The sequence below is a fragment of the Tachysurus fulvidraco genome, chromosome 4, assembly GCF_022655615.1.
Source record: "Tachysurus fulvidraco isolate hzauxx_2018 chromosome 4, HZAU_PFXX_2.0, whole genome shotgun sequence".
In the NCBI taxonomy this organism is placed as follows: Eukaryota; Metazoa; Chordata; class Actinopteri; order Siluriformes; family Bagridae; genus Tachysurus; species Tachysurus fulvidraco.
In genome coordinates, this window is record NC_062521.1 from 6,370,368 (window position 1) to 6,394,781 (window position 24,414).

General features: G+C 37.6%; 1 protein-coding gene across 4 annotated transcripts in view; it reads left to right on the plus strand.

Moving 5' to 3' along the window:
* Window positions 1-4,319: 4,319 nt before the first annotated feature.
* col21a1 (collagen, type XXI, alpha 1) overlaps window positions 4,320-24,414 on the plus strand; it is a 41,810-nt gene continuing 21,715 nt past the window's right edge. Inside the window, exons 1-19 of one of the 4 annotated variants that reach the window (XM_027165920.2) lie at window positions 4,320-4,482; window positions 5,750-5,874; window positions 6,530-6,660; window positions 6,862-7,422; window positions 9,163-9,328; window positions 9,426-9,654; window positions 10,297-10,470; window positions 10,591-10,668; window positions 11,061-11,069; window positions 11,461-11,544; window positions 12,048-12,110; window positions 14,618-14,671; window positions 14,758-14,811; window positions 15,763-15,816; window positions 18,238-18,291; window positions 18,509-18,562; window positions 18,640-18,693; window positions 20,097-20,150; window positions 24,358-24,402. In XM_027165920.2, coding sequence (XP_027021721.2) covers window positions 5,849-5,874; window positions 6,530-6,660; window positions 6,862-7,422; window positions 9,163-9,328; window positions 9,426-9,654; window positions 10,297-10,470; window positions 10,591-10,668; window positions 11,061-11,069; window positions 11,461-11,544; window positions 12,048-12,110; window positions 14,618-14,671; window positions 14,758-14,811; window positions 15,763-15,816; window positions 18,238-18,291; window positions 18,509-18,562; window positions 18,640-18,693; window positions 20,097-20,150; window positions 24,358-24,402 — 1,944 coding nt within the window. In that variant the 5' untranslated portion in view covers window positions 4,320-4,482; window positions 5,750-5,848. The remainder of the gene's footprint in view (window positions 4,483-5,749; window positions 5,875-6,529; window positions 6,661-6,861; window positions 7,423-9,162; window positions 9,329-9,425; window positions 9,655-10,296; window positions 10,471-10,590; window positions 10,669-11,060; window positions 11,070-11,460; window positions 11,545-12,047; window positions 12,111-14,617; window positions 14,672-14,757; window positions 14,812-15,762; window positions 15,817-18,237; window positions 18,292-18,508; window positions 18,563-18,639; window positions 18,694-20,096; window positions 20,151-24,357; window positions 24,403-24,414) is intronic. The other 3 variants (XM_027165917.2, XM_027165918.2, XM_027165919.2) reach the window with 3 other exon arrangements.

The following is a 24,414-nucleotide window of genomic DNA, read 5'->3' on the forward strand; positions in this document are numbered from 1 at the left end:
TTTTTTACGATGCAAATCCTATGCATGTAGCTGCAAGATGGTGTCTTGATTTAGCTGATGCATGCATGTGTGTGTATATAGCATAGTGTAAGCTAATACAGGGACTACATTTTTAACTGTACCCAGTGCCAACATGTCTAAGGAAAACACAGAATTGCCCTACAACAGAACCTTGAGGAACACCAGACTTACTTTTTAATGTGCAGACAAATCATTATTAAAATGTATTATCGGTCACCAGGAACAAGCTGTTAACCCCAATATGTCCAGTCTATCCAGAAGAACATTGTGATATGGTCTCAAAAGCAAGACAACACAACCCTGGTTGGAGACCAGTAATGTGTCATTTACTGTTCTTCCTAATGTCATTTCAGCACTAACTTTTTGAGCATCTCAGATATAAAGTGAAGGTCTGAAACAGTTCTGTTGGTGAAGGGATAATATTCCTTCTTACAGTAGGTGATTATTTTTTATAGTAAAGAATTTCAAAGTAATTAACTATGAAGGCATTATTAAAATAAAATTCAAAGCTTTCGATAAAGCTAAATAGAATAAGACTAGGCAAACAAAATTATATCAAAAACATGAGTAAATTGATTCAATTTAAGCACATGGAAGGTACTAGACTGCTTGGTCTAAGTCTGTTAGTACAGGCCATTTAAAAACACACACACACAAGCAGAACAATTGGCTTAAATAAAAGGATAGATCTTGAATAATGTCAGCTGGAAGAAAGTTTTGCTTAAATAAGCAAAGTACTTTTGAGGTATTTGTCCATCTAAAGAGAAGAATGCTTGCCTGTTCTACCTTAGAGCTGTCAGTTGGGTTTGAGTGGCTTTAGCATGGACAATAGAACATTTACCATCCTATCTTGCAGTTAATATATGCTTGTAATGTATGGGTGAATGGTGTAAATTGTTAAGTCACAAACAAAATCCAGCACCAAACATGAAACTACAGCGCATCAGATTCAATGACCTGTAAGGATTGTAAGCCAAGTCGTGTAAAGCTAGCAGCACAAGTAACGTGTAGGTAAGTTAAATAAAAACGAAGTAAGTAAATAAAGTAGTTCCAAGGATATGATCCGGATATATTCAGAATCTATTTCCACTTCATGTGTTAATGGGATAGGACCCGGATTAAACTACGACTTGTTAATGTAGCTAGCTGCGACAAATGGAGTTTGTATAATGAGTGGCCAATAATCCGCAGCAGGATCTAAGAGGAAAAATACATTCAAACAGATTAACTGAAGTAGTTGAATAGCTTTGCTTTGCTAGGACACCAAATACATATGGATAATTTGCTTCCTGGCTGAAGAGGAGGGTACATTCCAGAGGATGTGACTGACAACTCAGTGAAAATTTGAGAAGATCCAGACGCTGGCTGTGTTGGTAAAGAACACGAGTGGACTGATCTATTTTCAAGAAAGTAGCGCTGTACAGTAGTAGCGTGTACATAATGTGCACAAAAAAGGCTATATAGCACATAACTGTCATTATTATTTATTGTCTATACAATGAAATATCACATACTATTCTTATATAAAGGTTTGTAGAAATAGCTTCTTTTAGCTAAAGTAGCTACTTTGATGAATTACTTTACCTCATGTTATTAGTGGCGGTGTCTTTAGTGGTCTCTAAGATCTCAGATTCGAGGAAGTATGTAGTGAAGATTTACCAAGAAATCTATGGCTTACGGTAAGTTTCCCAGAATATTGCAACTGTGTGAATGAATGTGTGCATGTCTGGTGCCTTGTACCGGAATGCCCTCCGATTACAGGGTGTAATAGTCTCTATCTGTATTCATTTAAATCCTCCTTAGTTACTCAGATATTCCATGGAGACCGCCATTAATGAAATCAACAGAATCCGATGTTTTTCCATAGAATCGTATAAGTATGCTGTTCTGTCAAGAGAACCTAAGTGTTTCTGTTCATCAACACGTGCAACTAAAGAAACTGGCATAACACTTCTTAAATCTACTGTACAAGAAATACTGTAATGTCATTTTGTGGTGTTGTACAACAGTGTTTTATTAGGCTCTCCTAAACATGAATTCCACAAAGCTGTTCATGGAAAGTCCCCTAGAGTTCTTATGTGCCTCTGCATGATCCCCTATCAATCCGAGAAACAGCGAGGAGGAGGTCTGGTGTTCCCTCTCAAAATGATTCACCAATTTCTTCCATGGAAAGTCTTATAAATTTCTCCCCATCCCTCCAGATCTCTCTCTCTCCATGTCAGTGTAAGTTGTTTCAGCTACACATCACACTTTTTTTGGGTTACTGCAGAGTGAACGTGTAAATTGTAAACTTAGCATGTAATATATCTACATACCATTACGGTACAAGCAAACAGTCCTAACAAAACAAATAGTTTTTTTTCCCAACCTACAAAGCTTCGAGGACTTCAGTTTAAAAGGTCAACGAATCTGCAATAGTGACATGGTATGAAAAACGTGATTAATGCCATGTATACTACTTGTCTAAACATTAAACACTAATGCAGTGTAGCACAGATGCTTGTTTGACTTACCCTAGCTACTACTTTCATCCTAATAAATGTTTACTTTCTTCGATAAGGAAGAACGTTCATCAAATTAAGTTTCTGATTTCAAAACATTTTATATTATTTTAGGCATGCCATATGTTTTCCACAGTCTCCTGACTTGATAATAGTAGGCCTGCAAAAGTCCAAACTACACAACCACTCCAAAATCCATCATTTTCCTGCCATATCCCACTGCTATTTTTTCCTATTCAGGAAACAAGCATAACCTTCACCTTACAGTCATGACTTAGCAGTCAACTTCCAGGCCAAATGGAATAAGCAGTCTTACAAAGCCCAGCTGTACATTTCAATTACCAGAAATCCAGTGGGACCCACAACAGATTTTCTGGTTCTTGTCCTTGCTTTTGAATGTAATCAATCATAGATCCCCCATGTACTGATTAAACATCCATCAAGGTGGCAGCTACTCTGTTGGGATCAGGAGGTAGAACCTGTATAAAAGCTACGTAGCTACCCGGAAATCAGACGCAGGATTTCAGTTCTTTCACTTACACATTTCAATAGCTGGGTCTAGGAGAGCAAACAGACATGCAAAGAGGATATGTTCCAGAGGATGTGAGGGATAATTCAGTACTTTTTTTTTTTTTTTTTAGAAGAAAAAAAAACAAAAACTGGATCCGGATCTGATTATTACCCCCACATGTCTACTCAGTCAAGTAGTGTGTGACAAATCTTTATGTGCACAGAATTGTTTACAGCTAGAAAACCCAGTTCATAAAAGTATCATAAGTACTAATTATTTAGCCGTATAAATAAATTATATGGTTAAGAATTTACAATGTCAAATGTTATACAAGTCAACAGATTTAGCATCTTTACTTCATGTTATCAGTGATCAAGTGTTAAGCAATCGATCCAAAGATCCTTATTTGAGGCATTGCATAGTGTATTTTTGCCAAAAAAACATCATGAGCCAAAGTCTCTGCTCAGGATGTGCATGATGAGCAACCGGCTCCAGAGCTCCAAGGATCTCAACATGTGGGTTTAAGCTTTGATATGCACGAGAAAGTGAAGAATATTTTGAAATACCGAATCAAACTCCCAGAAGGGTTCTAAATAGTTTTCCTGAACACAAGAATCCACATGCAGGAACGTGTACTGCTCCAAACTTTCAAGTAGAATTATTAACAAAAAAATATTACAGTGGTTTTGGGACATTTGCTACATATTTTTCTGAAGCTTTATGTAGCGTAATTTGAAGTCTTCACAAAGTCTGAAAATGCTCAGAAACTATATGCTGAAAATTCACCGTTGAAATTCTTGCAATGTAATTCAAAATTTTAATGCAAGATCATTAGAGAAATGAATTTATAGTTGATTTCGATAAACACGACATGCATCACAGGCATGAAATCACCTATTAGCAAAATGAGTACAATCAGAACAGTACAAAAAAAAAAAAAAAAGTGTGAGAAAATAATTGTTTACACATAGTAGTTAAAGTTTAAAATGCAGAATACTTTTCTAATTTTATGCCTCATTCCAGAAAATGCTTAGACTGATCCCTTTGTGGCCATGATGGTTCCAAATCCCCAAAGACTGGAAACATGTTTGTATTTATCTCTTGTTTCAATATAGTCTGAGGTCTGATTCTTTAACTGTTTCTACCCCTTGATAATTGAGAGCGACTGCTCTCCAAAACGAGAGAGAGACAGACAGACAGACGGGGAGAGACAAGACAGACAGCAAGAGGGGGGAGAAAGAGAGAGAGAGAGAGAGAGAGAGAGAGAGAGATGAAGTGGAAAGTGGATGGGGAGGGCAGTCGCATTCACTGAAGCAACATCTGTGACTCTGCAGCTTTCCAAAACTTCTGCAGTCTAGTACTCTGCAAATCCATGGTCATGGCACACCTATGAGGATGTAAGAGGGACTTCATTCAGCATAAATCCAGCTCTGCACACATTGTCTTTTGGTAAACCTTTTCCCTTTTGTCTTTATTACTAATGTGAAGGCATTGGTTATAATCGCATGGCTGATTGGTGCTGGAAGTCCGTTTTGATTGGCATCATTTAAACTTTTGCTTTACGGGTTTAAATGAAGTACCGGTTCAGTGTAACTGAGAAAGACAACCAGACTGAGATGCTGTTTATCGTCTTTTGTTCCTGTGGCTGTGGCCTCTGTTAAGCTAATAATTATCAAAGGCTTTTTTTTCCTTTTGCAATTTGTCCAATCATATTTCTTGCTGGAGTTGTTTTTCTAATTACGGTTGTGTTCTACGTTTAACAATGACATACGATATACTGTAGCCTGACTGTCTGTGGAGGAAACATACTTTAGACATTAGGAGCGATCATCGGTTCCTTGTTTGTGGCAATGTTACGCACATGAAGAATGAATGGAATTATCAGTTTTTCTCAGGAAATGCACAACAAGGATAAAAACCCTTTTCTCTTTAATCTGAAGAAACCTGATCTGTCTTACGCGGACAAGATGCTTTGCACGGTTCTTTTTATATATTCAGGAAAGGAAAAACAAACAATGTGGATGTGGATGAACTGCAGAAATCAAAAAGGGGATCCCCAGCATTGAAAGCACCCTGGGGCTTTACATGATATGGGGCATAGACCAAATGGCTCAGTCTTTACTAATAAATTTACATCAGTGGGATCTTAAGTAAATTGGTTTCACACTTTGACTCCATTTCCTCATATGCTATAAAGTTTGCCATATTAACTATAGTCTTCCTTGCATATGTAAGCTACTGAGCTATGTACACACTCAGCAAAATCTCATCTGGAGAACATGGAGGAAGTAGTAACAAGAGTTTCTTGTCTCCATCCAGTCTAAAATAAATCGGCAAGCAAGCTGAATATAGCTCACTAGCAAATTCCACAAAGATTTCTTTGTCATGTTGCTGATCGTACATAAAAGATCCGTTTACATGAATTTCAGTAGTAAATCAGTTCCGGTAAAACAAGTAATGTTTCAGAGTTCAATGAAAGTCCTCAAAAAGGGGTTATGGATTATAATGGCACCTAACTAGAAGGCACTGACTGGCAGACACGCAATGTTAATGGATTGAAGTACAACATCCATACTAGCTTTAATTTATTATAATTTTTTAAGTGTGTCATACACATAAAATAGTATTGTAATGTTAAATTAAGCTCTCTTTTTTTTTTTTTGGAACATAGTTGTCTTCACTTTGTCATGAATACATGTGTTTGGTCATTCTCCAGAACTGGAATTTCACTGTCTGACACTGTAAATGGATTCCGTCTGCGATTGGCAGAGAAGTAGAAATATCCAGTTCTGAGAAAAAGCAAGTAGGAGGGGATATGGCGACTGGCTCATACAAATGGTGGTGAGTTCCAGATTACCCCCCCCAAATCCCCCCACCCACCCACCCACCCACACTGGGACTTGGGAAAGCACTACAAGCAAGTGGCCATACTTGTGGCTTGAGGTCAAAGCCTAGAACAGCCCACTGATATAGCATTTTTAGTATGTATGGCCTGATTTGGTACAAGAGTTTATTATTAATAATATTAAAAAAAGAGCTTACATTTACTCGACAAAAATCAAGCAATCAAAAGACCAAAACACTTTCTGATCTATGCCTTTCCTTGCTTATTACTCGTGTTTTCATAATGTCTGCAAATCTCACTCCTTCTGGAAGCCATAATAAAATGTGTGGTTTCCCCACAGGAACCATATTTACATGAAGCCTCTTAAAATGTAATTCTGCATAGCCAGGGCAGTTGTAGTAGTACAAAGCAGCAGTTTTTTTGTTTTTTTATATACTGCTGTATACATTCTGGGTGCCAATACAATACTGTTTTCATTACTTCAGTCAAACAGCAGTGAATATTTCACACAACAAGCAAATGGAACCATCATTGTAATCATCATGCTGTTCAAGCAACAAGCCATGTACTGTATAACCACTTTAGACTGCACAAAATCGCTGTCTTTATCTTGAGGCTGTCTAAGATGTGCATGTCTTCGTTTCTCTTTAGGTACAAAACTGAGGCTTGGTGCTTCTGGATCGTTGGATGCAAAATGAGATCCATGCATTATGTCTTTTGGTGTCTGTACTTCATTTTTCTTCACTTATTTTGCACAGCCCAAGATGAGGACATGAGATTAAGTAAGATGCTTCTCTCATTTGCATTATCACTGCATGGAGAAATGTCTCAGATACTGTATCTCTTCAGATCATGTTTAGTGCAGTTCTTTTATTAGGCCTCAAGTTTTTAAAAGCATTTTTAACTTTGTCGATGTTAGTGTATATATGAATTTAAGGATGTTGTAACTAAAATTTGGTAAGCCTGCTTTCTTTGCCTTGCAGGTTGTCGAACAGCACAGAGTGACTTAGTATTCATCCTTGATGGCTCATGGAGTGTGGATGACACAAATTTTGAAATTGTTAAACGGTGGCTGGTGAACATCACAACGAGCTTTAACATTGGCCAGAAGTTTACCCAAGTTGGGGTCGTCCAGTACAGTGATGAACCTGTTTTACACATACCATTGGGAAAACATTACTCGACCAAAGACCTTATCAAAGCCATGGAGTCCATAGAATACATGGGGGGCAACACCAACACTGGAAAAGCGATCAAGTTTGCCAATGAGAAGCTGTTTGCACTGTCAGAGCGTGGCCCAAACGGGGCTTCAAAAATTGCTGTGGTTCTGACAGACGGGAAGTCACAAGATGCAGTGCTTGAAGCTGCAGAGGCCGCGAGGAAAAAAGGGATAATACTCTTTGCGATTGGTGTTGGGGCAGAGACAGAAGAGACAGAGCTGAGAACAATTGCCAACAAGCCACCTTCAACCTATGTTTTCTATGTTGAAGACTATAAAGCGATCTCTAAGATTCGTGAAGTTATTCGGCAGAAACTGTGTGAAGGTAAACATTTTTAACTTCATTTTTAACGTTAAGATAGTATCAAGAATGCTGAGAGCCGGTGCCAGTCGGATACTGCCATAGTAATAAAGTTGACATCACATGCATGTTATGAGTGTGCAAATTGTCTCCTGCACCGATGTGCGTGATCAATGTTATGTTTACCAGCAGAACGCAGATCATGCACAACATGCTCAAAACATTAAATATGTCAAATCCAATCCAAAGTTATCTTGCATTTTGGTCATCATCCGCCACAGTACGGATACATGTATCAGACTGCAGTCCGGCTGAATATAAATTTACACTGTTAAGAAATCTGAAATGTTATGTGTGAAATTAAAAGCTACCTGTAGTGACAGTTCCAGACTACTTCCAAATAATAAAAACTTAATGTCAAGCCCAATAGATATTAATACCGATTAATGCTTGAAAATGGCAGTGTACAATAGTAATATAGCTTAACTGAATTTAGTACTGCAATTTTTAGTAGTTTTACTCTAGAAAATAAAGGTCTGTCTCTAGTGCAATGGCAGAGCAAAGAAATTGTTTCTCCATAATTACCGGCTAACATTCCCCTCACAAATACATTAGACGCGCCATCTTTGACCTATCCAGAATCAAAGTCTCCTGACTGTGTATCACATGCAGCTGTAGTACGTCAAGTCTCACGTATATAAACCACCTCCTTGATTCAATACTCCTAAAATGCCACAGAGAGTAATCACTTGCAACATGTTGAGAAGGAGCAGATTTTGATAAAACCACATTTGCCATCAATATAAAGCATGTGACATCCACATGGAATTCATATAGATAATTTACACACAATTTGTATGACTTCAAGGGGTGTTTGGGATCCCATTACATATATTAAGCTTCAAAAGGATGCCCATATTCGCAGTATATGCACCATGATACAACCTTCGGCAGAGCCCTCATCAAAGCGGACACTGCCATGGTTTCTTACCCAAAACCCCTTTTGATTATGACTGAGAACCAATCAAAAGTGACAAGATAATAATTATTGGATTACCCCACCTTAACAACCTTAAGTGCAGACATGAATCAGTAGGTTTCATACTTTCCTGTTTGTGTTTATTCTGCCAAACTGTTTATGTTTGTTCTGCTGACCATTTGTCGGTTTCTGGTTTGTGACTCTCTGCTTTGTCCTTTGATCACTGTATTTAATATACACTATTCTGCACTTGTATCCATCACGTCTGCACAAGTCTGCACATTCATGACATCTGGGAAAAGATTCATGGCTTATTTCGCTCAGAATTGTGGAAAAATATTTGAATTAAAAAATTTTGCCTGTGCTGAAAATTCTGGATGTTACTTATTTTTCAGTGCAGTTGCTCTAATAAGTAATACAGAACTGCTGATATATTAATTAAAAACTTTCTTAAAATGTAATAGGTCTGAAAGTGAGACAGGACTTCTCAAGTGTCAAAGATAATGGTCATTTCTCATGGGTTTTTTTTTTTTTTTTTGCATTAGCTGGAATGTAGCTTGAACAGCTTGCATATTTGCGAGATGTCCAGCGTACCACGCCAAGGTCCGATCCTAACTGATTGATTTCACTGATTCTTTACTTTGGTGCAAGGCCAATGAAACAATGCAATGAACACAAGGGTTATTTAAACAGAATTAGAATATTAATGTGATCTGAAAAGCAACTGTGAGCAGGCACACTGCAATAACACAATCCCTTTTGTTTCTCCCTTTAATATACCCTAGAAACTGTATGTCCAAACAAAATACCAATTGACTCTCGAGATGAGAAGGGATTTGATATTCTGTTTCACCTGAAATTGGCCAAAAAAGCTAAAAAGACACAAGGATCGTTTTACGGAATGAAAGCCTACCAAGTGACGTCCAGAGATGATTTAACAGAGAATACCAGGTACAATCGGAAGTAGAATGCCGCCCTTTCTGTTCTTATGGTGAATTTACATTGGGTTTGTTTTGCTTTCAAATTTTAAAGAATTTAATCTTCACAGGGCTTTGTTTCCTGACGGACTTCCACCTTCTTATGTGTTTGTGGCCACACTTAAGTACAAGGGCTCCGTGCTAACAGAGGACTGGGATCTCTGGAGAATACAGACAATGGATGGAGAGCCTCAAATGGCAGTTACTTTAAATGGCATGAAGAGGACGGTCACATTCACAACTACAAGCACTGCTCAAAGCGGAACACAGACGGTGGTCTTCACCAAAACGCCAGCAAAAGTAAAGAAACCTCCCAGATAAATAGTGAAATTGTCCTAAACAAACTTTTCTCCTATTCCTGTGTCATGTGCTAAAAATATGATTAGTAAATTTATTGGAGATGCTAATTATTCTGAAGGTCATTATAATATAATAACTGGCACCTCCAATAAAAAGCAATAAAACCAAATCACACACACACCCACACACACCCACGTGTCTGTTTCTAAATAAAGAGAAAAAAGAAGAAAAACAATTTAAAACAAACAAAAAAGTTTGAAACTCTGAAAATCATTTTCAAACAGTGTATTCCATGAAAAGCTCTATTTTATAAAATTCTATAATCTTTCAACAAAAATGCCACTGTTTTTTGGTGCCCACATGTACAACACCTTTGGGGAACCCAAACAGTTTAAACAGAAAAGGCTATAAAAAACAAAACAAAAAATGGCTGTTTATTACAAATATGCCAGTGTAGAAAATCACTCATCAGTTTTAGAAAGGATCTATCCCTCGAGAAGCAGCATCATCATCCCGTGACCATACATATTTACATAGATTGTGTGCATATCTGCTTTAGAATCTGTATAACCACATAGTTTCACGTTTAACTCATTATACATTTACATAAAGATGCTATAACATCATTTGGTCTGATCACAGAAACTGTTTGATGAAAAATGGCACCAGCTGCGTCTTCTGGTAACAGAGGAAGAGGTATCTCTTTACGTCGATGACTTGGAAATTGAAAACCTGCCTCTCGAACCCCCTGCTGGCATTTTTATCAATGGAAAGACACAAGTTGGAAAATATGTCAGAAAAGAAACAACAGTTCCTGTAAGTGTACCCTTTATTTGTAGTACAGTAAACGGTATGCAAAAGGAGTTTTAAGACAGTACATCAATTCAATAAGGAACTTTGACAAATGTTATGTGTTGTAATTTATTTTTTCACCAGTTTGAAATTCAGAAACTACGAATCTACTGTGACCCAGAGCAGAATAACAGAGAAACTGCTTGTGAAATACCTGGAGTTGTGAGTACAAAAATTTTGGCAGAATCTAATATATTCCAACCATTAATGTCATATTATTTTTCCAGTAGAAGCCATACTGCGATACCAATTATATGAGTGATTTGGTATTTGGAGATTGTGTTCTAATAATCTCATAATCCACTTCAAGAAAAAAAAAAAAACGATATTAATGTCTCATATAATGATATAACCTTTGCGTTCCGGTCACCCTTAACTTCCTAACTTTGGTTGCCTGATCCAGGATATGTTTGTAATTACTGTTGCTGTTAAATGGAGCCTCCACCAGAAAGCCTGAAATGGGTCGTGTTCACACCACCTTTTAGCTCAAAACTAACTGATTTGGCTGATTTGCTTCATGTTGTCTGATTACATCATATTCTTTTCATTTGTAGGATGGAGAGGTATGTATTTTGACCAATGGCTTTGCTTGCTTTCAAAAGTAACTGCTAAGCTCATTTCAGTTGCAGAGGTAAGATTCCCAGTACTGTTTTGTAAGAGCATAAAAACATACTGACAACAATGGTGTTTGCCATGTTATTTCTGTATGGATATAAATAAGTCCTATATATGGCTCTACGTTCATTCGATATTGCCTCAGTACATTTGGATAGACGGTGTCTACCGTCTCAGGTTACTGACTGATGTTTTCATTATGCATCATGTTTGCATTGTGTACATCTGAATGCACACGTGGCATCCTAGTGTGTTATTCAAACTTGCACCTAACAAACCCCAGGACCTCACATTTGAAGAAATGTGAACTAATGTCAGTTTTCTTTGGGCTTCTTTCAGTGTGCCAGTGGATCAGCTGATATCGATCCGACCCCAGAGCCGTGTATCTGTCCACCCGGGGCACCTGGTACTCCAGGCCAAAAGGTTAGCCCTTTCCTTTTCTGTTCTTCAGCCATTTCCTTCTTCTGCATAAACTACTAAAAGGTCTATTTTGACATTTAAATGCAGTTTCCCCACAAGTTTCAGGAATTCAATTTAATTCTGCAATGCAGTAAATTCACATAAAACCTCTATAAAAGATGGTTTTCTAGTTTATAAAGGTCATGTCTTGACTTGAAAGCATATGTAGGTGATCACTATAAAGGTAAATAAGATTGGCAAAATGTGTACCACCTATAAACATTTTTAAAATGTCACATAGACCAGTGATAAAACAATCCTACCTACTGTACAGAGTGAAATCTTTGTGATCAGTGATTACTATGTAAACATTTGCATAAACTAGTAAATTCCAATGAAATCAAATACTCAACTTAATTTTTTTTCTATAAGATCTTAGTTCTAGTTCAAATATTAAATCCACTGAATAATAAGAGAGGCTCTATATTAAATGCATGTTCTCATCACTTTGCATGTTCTACTCTTAGGGAGAGCCAGGAAGACCTGGGGATCCTGGCAAACCTGGTCATACTGGTGCTGATGGTAAGCCTGTGAGTACTACACAGTTTAATACAAACCTCAGATTAATAGAGCACATGCAGGGCTACACAACACAGGGCACCAAATTATTTCCTGGAACCTTTAACGTTGGCAAGTCTTGGAGGCAGATCAAATAAAGCAGTTAGAATAACAATAAAAACATTCTTTTAACTTCAATAATATATTCATTGTAGAGGTCACAGGCTACTGTTTCTTATTTTATGTTTATTTTAACCTCGTTAAACCTCGTCATTCTGAACAAATAAATCCTCTCTCATATCAGCAAAAAAAAAAAAAAAAAAAAAAAAAGGCCAACATGACATTGTGCGCAAAAGATTGTGCGTTTAGTTTGTTTCTGTGCGGAATATGAGATTATGGAGTAACCTCAAAAAAAAAAATAAAAAATCAAACTATCTCTGAGTATTTTGAACAGTCTGCCCCTGAAGACTCTGCATTCAATTCAACACCACATGTCTTTTGTATGCAAAATGCATCTATTACAGTATTTAAAGCTGTGTCTCTTCCATTGATTCATAGTCATAATTAGATGTTTACACTAATCATTACTTTTTATTATTATTGAGCTTCCCATGTGTATAATTGTGATTTTGAGCATTATTTGATAATGAACCTCATTTAAACTGGGTGATTCGAGGTTGTTCTATTGCCACAAAACAGTCTTGCTCATCAATAAACTAACAAACAGGAAAAGACAGCACATGCCAGGGAGCGCAAATGGAGCAGAAAAGTATCTGCAAGCAGAATATATGCAAATGTTGCAATAGTACAGACAACTGACACCAGTAGAGAATTAACATGTTATGTAAGTAATGACTATACATTAATGCAGTCAGAATTAGGAGTGATGACATGCTCGATCGTCATTATCGTATTTAGTCAAACTACCTAGATTTCATCACCATATGGTGACCATATGGATGTAGATCGACTGGAAAACTGGGTTTCCATGGTGGAGCAGAAGCTCATTTGGCAGGCCATGCTCTCTGAATGGATGCATCTGTCAATCACACACATGCTTCCTGTTAATCATGAATAAGATCAAAACGTACTTAAACTCCTCAACAGGGGGAATGTCTCTCCTTTCACCCGAAGGGGGTGTTCCACAGTTTTTCAGGAGAAAACCATCCCAGCTGCTACAACATTCACAAGTAAATCGCTAAAGTACATGTCTGGGGTCCACTTCTGACAGTGCCAAGAGAACATCAACAAATAACAGGGAAGTTGCCATCATCTCACTGTACTGAATACCTCATCAGTATTTGCCATCTGTAAATATCGCTGAGCATAATAAAAACAAACAGGAGCGGAGACGAGATACAGCCTTGACAGTCTCTAAACAGTTTCGCACTGAAGATCCATTCTACTGCTACCATCATGAGTTACATCAGTAAAGATTTGTAAACTAATTCCAAAAGCAGCCATGTAAGGCCATGACGCTACCTCCATCGTGCTTGACCGGTGAGCTCACACGTTTTGGCTCATGAGCTGATCCTTTCTTTCAACATCACAGTCAGTGGTTAATATTGGGTCCAGAACTTTTGTGGTTCATCCTCTAAATTTACATAAAATTTCTGGCCTTACGGTTCTTTCTGCTGATGAATGGTTTACATCTTTTTCTTTGACCATATTGTTTCTGCACTTGAAATCTTCTTCCAACAGTGGGATGTAAAACCTTTACCGTTGCCTTTGGGGAGGATGTTGTTGAGGTCACTGACTCCTGTTTTGGGTTTTTCTTTACAGCTTTCTGTATTCTCGCAGTATTTCTATCAGCTGCTGCTTTTCTCCTAGGCTGGCCTGTTTATTGTCTGGTTGTCAGTCAATACTGTACATAGCTGTCTTAAATAAAACCACTGGTATACTATGCCCAATGCTTGTGCAATGTTCCTCAACCTGGTTTATCCATTTTATCCATTTGAAAGCCAGGGCTCAAACCAACAGTAGTAAATCAGTACTATTAATTCTTTAAGCATTTTTTTTTTTTAAGAGTACACACTGGGACATGTTGCAATTTTTCTTTTCACTTTCTTTAAAATGGCTGGGTTCAAACTAAAGGTACTGTGTTCCAAGTCGTTCAGCAAATCTAAATATGAATATCAAGAAATGAAAGCTGAAATCCTGAGATCCTTCTTCCCATATACATCTTTTATTTCCTTAGCAAAATACACATCAACACTATAGAACAGGGATAGCTGTTCCTGTAGATTCAGAGAGGACTGTACTCCTGCAGAACCTTCAACAATTGCTGGCACATGATGGACCGTAGTCCTTGTACTAGCATACTTCCATGACCAATTTCCACTGCTCCAGAGATATAATACTTACATTATTATAAATACTATTCATTCTATTGAAAATGACTTCCTAACAATACCACATGGCAGTTTAACATACACCACTGATAGGACTTAACTACTTAGAATAGAAAACTGGATATGTTTGAACATAGTCAGCGGATGTTGTAGACCGATGACCTGATAAATTTATCTCCATTTTTAAGGGTACTCCAGGGCCAAGAGGAACTACTGGCCTTCAAGGTCCTCCTGGCATGGCGGTAAGAAGTAACTGACAACAATTTAACCAAATCTTGTGCATTAACCTGTATGAATATTTGGATCTCACGCAATTTGTTTTTATTAGGGGCTTCGCGGAGCAGATGGATATAAGGGGGAAAAAGGAAGTTCTGGGGAGCCTGTAAGTGTCTATTTATTTCAAATGTTAATATTAATAATTCAGAGTGAAGGTAAATAAGTATTCAGACATTTTTGGTTCTGTTATTTAATTAGCATCCAGGGAAAGTACGCACAGCCAAATCTATAGGCGTTACGTCTTAACTTTGTATTGATAAATATTAAAAAAAAAAGGATTTGTTCATGAGGTGAAGGTAAGGAAGCTTCCTCAAGTTCTTAAGGACATTATTAAACACTCAAGCCGAAGTATATTAAATAAAAACTGTCTGAATACATATTTCCCCATATTGTATCACTACAATTATCATTTATAATAATTACATAAAAAAATTTACTCATCCTTGTTAAAATTGTGGGTTTTTCTGATAAGAAAAATTAAAGCACCTTGAAAGATATACAACACCTTTCAAGAGAAAAGCAAACATTTTGAGGATAAAAAGAAAACTTTTGCACACCCCTTTATGAGGCATGAGACCAGAAAGAACCAATCACACTCAGCCTCATGTTCAAAACTCCTCATTATACAACTGTCATCAATAAAGTGATTCTGATTAACCACGCATACAAACGTCAAAGCACGATGGTGGCAGCATCACGCTATGGGATTTCTCTACAGGTGTGAGTAAGGCTCTAGTCAAGATAAAGAGAATCATAGATAGCTTGAAATACCAATTTATTCTGCACAAAACCTGCCATAAAACAAAACTGCCAAATCTCGAGATGCCGAGATCGCAGCCTCCTGCCCAAAAGGCTGAGTGCTGTATTACAATCTTTAACAATGTGTTAATTGAGCAGTGTGCACAATTAGGCAACCACATTAGTAAAAGCTACCAACCTTAAAATATTTCCCCTATTGTTTTTGCTATATCGCATTAAAAGGGAGAAAAGATCTGACATGATGCTTGAATGTGTGGTTTTTGTGATGTATCTTTTGTGATGTACCCTGTCTCTGCAGGGTGAAAGAGGTGTCCCAGGGTTACCTGGCCCTCCAGGTGAACCGGGTGAAAAGGTAACATCTGCATTTTACATAACATCTGTATCACCACAAATTACATTGCCTACCCTATGAATCTATGCAGTTTAAGACTGACAGCAAAAAAGACAGGATACAAACTGCAGTTGTTTGCAAATAAATTAACGGAACATTCACTATGTCCAGGCATAATGAAATGTATACAGTGGGGCAAATAAGTATTTGATACACTGCCGATTTTTCAAGTTTTGACACTTACAAAGAATGGAGAGATCTGTCATTTTCATCATATATACACCTCAACTGTGAGAGACAGAATATTCTGTCAAAAAAAATCAGAAAATTGATTGTATGATTCATAAATAATTCATTTCCATTGTATTGCATGAAATAAGTATTTGATACAACGGAAAAATAGAAAATATTAGGTACATAAACCGTTGTTTACAATTACAGAGGTCAGACATTTCCTGTAGTTCCTGACCAGGTTTGCACATACAGTACTGCAGCAGTGATTTTGGCCACACACTTTCAGCTCCCTCCATAGATTTTCTATTGGGTTCAGGTCTGGAGACTAGTCAGGCCACTCCAAGACCTTGAAATGCTTTTTATGGAGCCACTCCTTAGTTGCCCTGGCTGTGTGTTTGGGGTCATTGTCATGCTGGAAGACCCAGCCATGACCCATCTTCAGTGCTCTTACTGAGGGAAGGAGGTTGTTGCCCAAAATCTCACGATACATGGCCCCATCCATCCTCCCCTCAATACTGTGCAGTCGTCCTGTCCGCTTTGCAGACAACCCCCCTCAAAGCGTGATGTTTCCACCCCCATGCTTCACGGTTGGAATGGTGTTCTTGGGATTGTACTCATCCTTCTTCTTCCTCCAAACACGGCGAGAGGAGTTTATACTGTATGTTACTGGACACGTGCTGGCTTGAGCAGGGGGACCTTGCACGGTGTAGTGTGTTACTAATGGTAACCGTTGAGACTGTGGTCCCAGCTTTCTTCAGGTCATTGACCAGGTCCTCAGTGTAGTTCTCGGCTGATCCCTCACCTTTCTCAAGATCATTGATACTCCACGAGCCGAGATCTTGCACGTAGCCCCGGTCCGAGGGAGACTGACAGTAATCATCCATTTTCTAATAATCTGCGTGACAGTTGTTGCCTTCTCACCAAGCTGTTTGCCTATTGTCCTGTAGCCCATTCCAGCCTTGTGCAGGTCTACAATTTTGTCCCTAGTGTTCTTAGACACTTACATAAATACTTATTTGACCCACTGCATAGGTGACTTCTTATTCCTATAGACAGAAATCATCAGCGTTCTTAAAAAAACAAAACCCTGGGGAATTAGTTGCTTCCCTTCTAGCAGACCAAACATGGAATTGACAAGTGTTTAAACAGGGAAGGAACAGTGGCCAGACCAAGTAGGGAAGATGGAAAAAAAGGTGTGGTAAATAGTTGTCTCTGTTAACACAATGGAAAATGCAAGTTTGGTTGGCTCACATGTGGTTGCTGGAGCCTAGTTAAATCCCTCTAAGCCACCAGCTGCCAGTACCCAGGCAGGTCACTTCACATATGCTCATTAAGTACTAGATGACAGAAATGCAAATGAAATAAAACTGCAAAATTAGATAGAAGACATTCTACAACAACCCAGAACACAAAGTCAGTTTTGTACCAGGGCCAAGTGTGACAAACTCTCAAGTTTCAGAAGCTTCAGGGGAGCCCACCATTGTTTCTGAAAATAGGTGGTCAAAGGCAGGCTGCTTTTCCACTGGAACGGTGGAGCTAGATAAGAGCTGATCAGTGACTCCAGAGCACACTGTTCACAGGGCATCACTGTCTAATACTAAACAAAAGCATCCAACCCTTTAAGATCCAGTTGAGATACAAACCAACTGTCTGTAAACTTTCTAAAGTAGAAAGCTAGACAGGGAAATAAGTAGGCTGAGGTCCCCAGGAGGATTCTTTTCAGATGATCTAATCCCAACAAGAGATAGGTTAAAATCTGGATCTAAAAGCTTTATCTTTAAGTGTCTGCCATTCTATATTATTGGTTCCTGACCTTAGATCATAATTTGTTGTGTTCATTTAAAGGCATTAATACATGCCAGGTACAACAATACAGGAAAGTATTTTACTGTACATGACTGCAAACCAAAAATTCATTACAACGTCCATCAAAGATATATATGGTATATATTTACGGTTAGTGCGAAATCTGATTCATTAAATATTTTTATGAATATAGTATTTAATTCACAAACTTTTACTTCTTAACAAATTGCAACTATAGCCTAATACATATAGGGTATAGTTGCAATTTGTCAAGAAGTAAAATTTTAATACATAAAGTATTAAATTAAAATAATAATACATGCAAAAATTACTAATCAACCTTAAAAATGTTTTAATTTTTTTTAAAAAATAATAAACTTATTCTTCACCCTACTTTCTAAGGGGGCAACTGGCTCTCAAGGTGCACAAGGAATGTCAGGCAAAGATGGGCAACAGGTACAAATTTAATGACCTTCATAAGTTGATCTCATAAATGAATGTCGAATGAAATTGTCTATGAAGAACATAAAACTGCATGGCCATATTTTATCCAGGCATTGTGTAGGATTTTGAAAGTCTTAGTATGCATTAAAAATATCTAAACTAATCTCTATATACAGTATGTGAACTGTGTCACTGTGTCAAAGTTTACACATTTTTTTCTTTATTACAGGGTGAAAAGGGAAACGCCGGATCTGTGGGCTCACCTGGATATCCAGGGCAACCTGTATGTGTACCGTTTTCTCATTTTTGCTTGTGTTAGTAGTTTATAAGCAGTAAGAAAGTTTGTTTGTTTTTTAACAGGGGACACATGGAAGAGATGGGAAAGATGGAATTCCAGGAGTGCCTGGGCAAAAGGTCTGCATTGAGCAAAGGTTCAAGAGGAAAAGCATTAGCATGTTTAGATTAAATGACTTCTATAATTCGAGAGCATGGATCACTGGCTTTCTTTGCCAAGGCCAGTTTCCATGAAATTTACTACATTAGTTTTGTAAATTGAATATAGCATCTCTCATTCATTCATCTCTCAGAATTTCCTTCTTAATTTAGAATTTTGCTATCTAACTAAAGGCATTTTCAAGAGGGGAGATTTTAATTTTTTTTATTTTTCTTAGCTTAGCATCGATATAGGACACTGTCTACATTATAAATCAGGGACACGAGTTTCAAAGCTTTACCGGATCTCTTTCAGTTAATACATGCCTGTCAACTTCTCTAGCTTTCTAACTACTTTACCCTACGTTTTCTACAAAAATATTCCATTCGGCTTGTTACACAGTGATTAGGATGACAGTAATCCTATTTGGTAATTGGCATCGCATTTAATCGGCGAGAGGCAGTTCCAATGTCTACTGCACATGCTACGGCTCCGGTTTTGATTTACGGGAAAAGCTCACGCAGAGTTTACTCAGAAGTGTGCAATAAAGAAAAAACATTCAATTAGTGCCTTGCTGAAAAGTCAACAGCGTATTCACGTATTCCATCCTCCTCTGTTTGATTCGAAGCTGGACAGGAAGCTACATATATCCATTCAGTGGTCTGTTTTCCTTATCACACTCATGGAAAGGCTCTATCTAAGCAGTACCTCTCCCACATGATTGTGGAAACCATCTATTTCAGGAGCATTCCATATAGAGGATGGCTACATTAGCAGTAGTAGATCTTAGTACCATTTTCTTTGGGTTCCTTTCATCCTCCATTTGTGGCCATGACTGTTCAAGGTATGAAAGTATGCCTTTGAATATCTGTCATTTTGCAAGTGAATCAACTGGATGATAAGCTGTAATTGTGTGGTACATGGAGATGAATGAGGTAGAACAACTGCACCACACACACAGACCCATAAAGAACAAATTGCTGAATTTAGGAGAGACAATAGTAACAAGGAGCATTCATCAGACATACTTTATAGGTGGTCTTCAGACTTGTGAAGAAATGTTCGGTTGTACACCTCTTATATGTCCTTGGTCATGATGTTAACCAACAGGGCACACTGGGGCAACAAGTACATCACCAGTCGACCTGTCAATCACCAGTCAAATTTTGAAAAGTGGGTGTGTTCAAAGGAAACAGTGGAATGAAAGCCGTGTAACACGTCTTGATGTAAATGTGGAAATTCTGATCCATTATGTCATCTCAAACACAAATGTCTTCAGTGTATAACAAAAAACAAAAGAATTGGCACTGCTCTTTCTTCGTTGCAGTTCTAGAACAGACGATGTTCATTATATCCCTCTCTTTTTTTTTCTTCTTTTTTTAAGGGTGACACAGGAGCTCCTGGGATTCCTGGTCTAGATGGAAGACAAGGACATCCTGTAAGTATATTCTAAAATATTTCCCATGCAACAAAAAAATATTTGAAATGGTCTTCAGTTTACTTAAAAAAAAGATCAGGACATAATATCCTAGTAACAGGACCTACAACAAGCCAAAAGACACATCGTTTCTACTTGACAGTTTTCCTAATACAAGTGAGATTTAGAATCCTCGCAAATTGTTTAATTTAGCACCTGAAATAAATACAGAAGTCCCATGGCTCAAAGTCAGTTAGAGAATAACAGTTGTGTGTATGCTCTGAAGTTTCAGTGATTTAAACGTGTGGAAACCCTTTTTTGCCATTCAAAAATAACAATTATGCAATATGAATGTTTCTCAAATGTATAAACAGTCTTAGCAAAACAATATTAAAGTTGGTAATTGCATTCCTCTCGAGCATTTGATCAGTTTCTACTTTAGTGCTCTTTTCTTCTGACATTACAAGCACTCTACTTGACTCCACAGGACTCTGTAGTATGGACTCATTTTACCCATGTGAACACTATTAGTACTGTACATGACCTGCTGGGACTCATGGAAAAACTAAAGGAAAGCATTAAAGAGATAGAAAACAATGCAATGGCACCTAAAACAATTACTGTACAGCAGAATCGCATGAATCTGGCCCAAGCCCCTCAGTCTGAACAGCTTTGTGCCTGGTTGTCATTCGTCTTGCCTCATATAAGACGAGCATGAGGATGTCGTAACCTGCGAGGTTTTTTCTACTTTCAACTCCACCAGTTTTGGTAGTGTCTGGGGAAGGAGCACGGACCAAGCTGTAGCAGCCGTCCTGGGGAAATAGGGTTGAATTGTACAATACAAACACTGAATGGCACCTGTAAGTTCAGGGGTTGCTATAGTGCAAGCATTTTAAGACAGCTTTCATGCAGCAGCTGTTGCATAATTTTTTACTTAGCTGAGAACACATCATGTGAAAAAATCTGAGTTAAGTATTTTTCTATTAGAAACAGGAAATAATACTGTAGCTGTTGTGAGAATAAAAGGAATACACATTCTTGCAGAGTCCCGCTGTTCCCTCTCTAGTGTTTGACTGGTTTATTGCTGAAAAAGCTGATGAAAATGATGCCACATGACATGAAATTTGTTTATTTGCACTGTTTTTTTTATTTGGCACCTTCATCCAGAGCAAAGTCCGAGTCATTGGGCTAAATGGCCAGTTGAAGACTGAGCACAAACAATGGCATCTCTCTAGAATGGGACCAATAATGTATTACTGCTTGCATAAAAAAAAACTACCAGGGGCCCTAAAAGCCCTCTGTGATCCCTGTCCCATTTCAAAATAATATCCTAATTCTAAGCTACACATGAGGTTACTGGAACCTCCTCATATGAGAGATGTAGGGATTTGCATGCTCTGGCAAGAAGCTTGTATCTATAGCCAGATGACTCCGGAATGACCCGGAGGCTGAATCTGTTTTTTTTTTTCTTTCAAAATCTTATCTCCCAAGTTTGTTAAGTAGTCTGCTGACCTTGAATGGTTCCTGCAGGACCGGATGGTACTTATTTGTTCCTCAGACTAGCTATTCATTAGGGTGTAAGATTGGGTGTATTCATTAGGGTGGAACATCATTAAATATGCACATTTGCCAATAGCATATAAAAAGACCCTGTAAAAATCATGGGTCATAATTTCAGCTTCATGTCTTTGAGATCCAAATTCACCAAAGACATTAAGGAAAATTAAAATAAAATTAAAAGTATATAAAAGGTTTCCACTTCCCCACTGCACGATACCATTTCTCAGACAGCCTAAGCAAATCCGTACTCATTACTTCAAACCTTATCTGGAAGTAAAAGGCCTCACTGTTTTTAACATCATACAGGAAAGAAAGTTTCGAAGGGTTCTTCTAAAAATTAACTAACCATCATTAAATCAGTGATTAACTATTAATCACTAAGCCTAAATTCAGCTAATAGAAAGAAATCCATGTTCGATAATGAGTACAGTGGCTCGGTTATGCAGCTACTGGCTGGTTATATCTAAATACACAAGTCAGAAGTTTAAGCATGAATGTGCAAATATTTATTCCAGAACTCGGTACAGGCAAGAGAGGGCGGGTGGAACAACAGCAGAGCAACCAAGAGTAATTTAAGTTGACAGGTCTATTGTAAACCTTACGATATACGGTAAAGAGGCTTACAGTGTTATGTGCTGATGCTGTACTCAGTATCTCTACACAAGTGTCACAGGTACAGTATTAGGTTAACATTACAGGTACAGAGTCAATAATGTTGTTCTTATCGAAAGGGGTCTTCATTAGATGTTAATTGTCTGCTAATGAAAGAAAGAGTCCTCCTTTTTTGCTCATCTTGTTGAACTTTTGCGTATTTACATGATTTATGAGACATGTCTTTTATAAAATAGGTTTCTAATCATTAACTAAAATGCTGTCTCCAACATCCATGCATAAACTCATTAACACAAATAACCCACCACATCGAGTTTTCCTCCGAAGTATTGTTCGCTCTCTTGTTTCGTATGCCCTTGAAGAAATGGAAAGTACTTTATTTTGCAACATGTTTCCATGTTCATTTCCTAATCCCTGTAGAGCAAATCCAGACCAAACATCTGCTTTAGCTTATCATGGAAAATATAGCAGAGAGTAATTTCAAGGTGGCTTTGTTGGATGCACTAAATTATAAAGTGTTTGTTTACTTTCCTCTAAATTCACTGAACACTGGCTTTATTGTTTCTCCCGATTAAAGCCCCTCAGGATATCATTAACAGGACTACTTCTTAATAAAAAATAAAAAAAAAAGAATAATAAACACCTATAGTAAAATTCAAAGTTAACATAAAATAAATATTTTGGAATACAATTAAATGCAGCTTCTTACTTTAGAGAAGGATTTTATTCCGATCATTTTCTCAACACAAGACGCGTCACCTTTGTTCCCCGATTACCACAAATCGTTTTTTAGAAAAAGTACACCCAAAGTACATCAGAGCAGCCAAAACAGCGTAGCAGCTCATTTTTCCCCCCCAGACATAAAGTGGTCAGAACATACGCTTACGCTTACAGTGTCAGCTCAATGAAACACTATTTAGCAATATTTAAACCCATATAACCAACTGTGGAAGACTGATAATCAAATAGCACGTCAAATCACATGAATTAGCATAGAACACCCTGAGGTCAACTCCCCTCTCCTAAATGCCCATATAAAGCTCTAATGACAAGAAAAGTTCTATATTTTCTATATTTACAAGTTCTATAATCTACACATTTTCAAGATTGTTCGATACTTTAAGTGGAAACCGTGAAGAGATGTTCCTAGATAAATAAAATAGCTGACACGGGCATTGGGGAACGTAATCAATCATAAACAATTCATGGTTTTATGTGAAAGTTTTGTGAGGGAAATGTTTCCAACAGATATGGGGCATGCACTGGTGTCACAGGAAGCATGGGTTGCTTGGGAATACTTCAAAATCCTAAAACAACTTATTGTGCCAAGATCAGATTTCATGGCATAACATTATTTAGAAGCGTTTTAGTAACTTTACATGTATGTGATGTGCCCTTCTGTTCATGCATTTTACAAATATAAGTGCAACATAACACATTTAGTGTTTTTCATAATACTAAATTAACTCTTACTATTAGACTACAGAATTATATTAAACTATCCGGGACTCAAGATAAACGATAGACATCTTTTAAAGTTACCAGTCATGTTTATTCCTCGAGACTCTTCAGATTTAAACATTCGTTTTGATACGAATTACAGAAGTCGTCCATGTCTCCGGAGCAATCTTTTTGATTAGTTGTCTTTCTACACGTTCCCTGGGGCTTCTGACTAGTCATTTGTGGTGGACATTCATCCTGTTTTATGTTGGCATTAGCATTAAAACAACATCCTGTTAAACCTATTACTTTCTCTGACTGGCAAAGCTGCAGGAGCAAATTTCATGTGATTAATTGTGTCAGCCAGAGGAAAAGTTCCTTCCAGAAACCATGCATGTTTGTGGCATTAAAGGGAAAGGAAATCCCTACACTATCCTAATGTACAGTATGATCGGATGACAACGTAGATCTGCTACACACACTGACAATAGTATCTGTCCTTTAAAATTGCATGATATCATTTGTGTTATTGCAACTTAATAGATTATGAACACAAACACAAACTACTAGTTTAATAGTCAAACTATGGCTTAAAATAATCTGTTACTGTTTTCAGGGACTGCCAGGAATGCCTGGAGCTGAAGGTCCAAGGGCTTTAAAGGTCAGTTTTGAT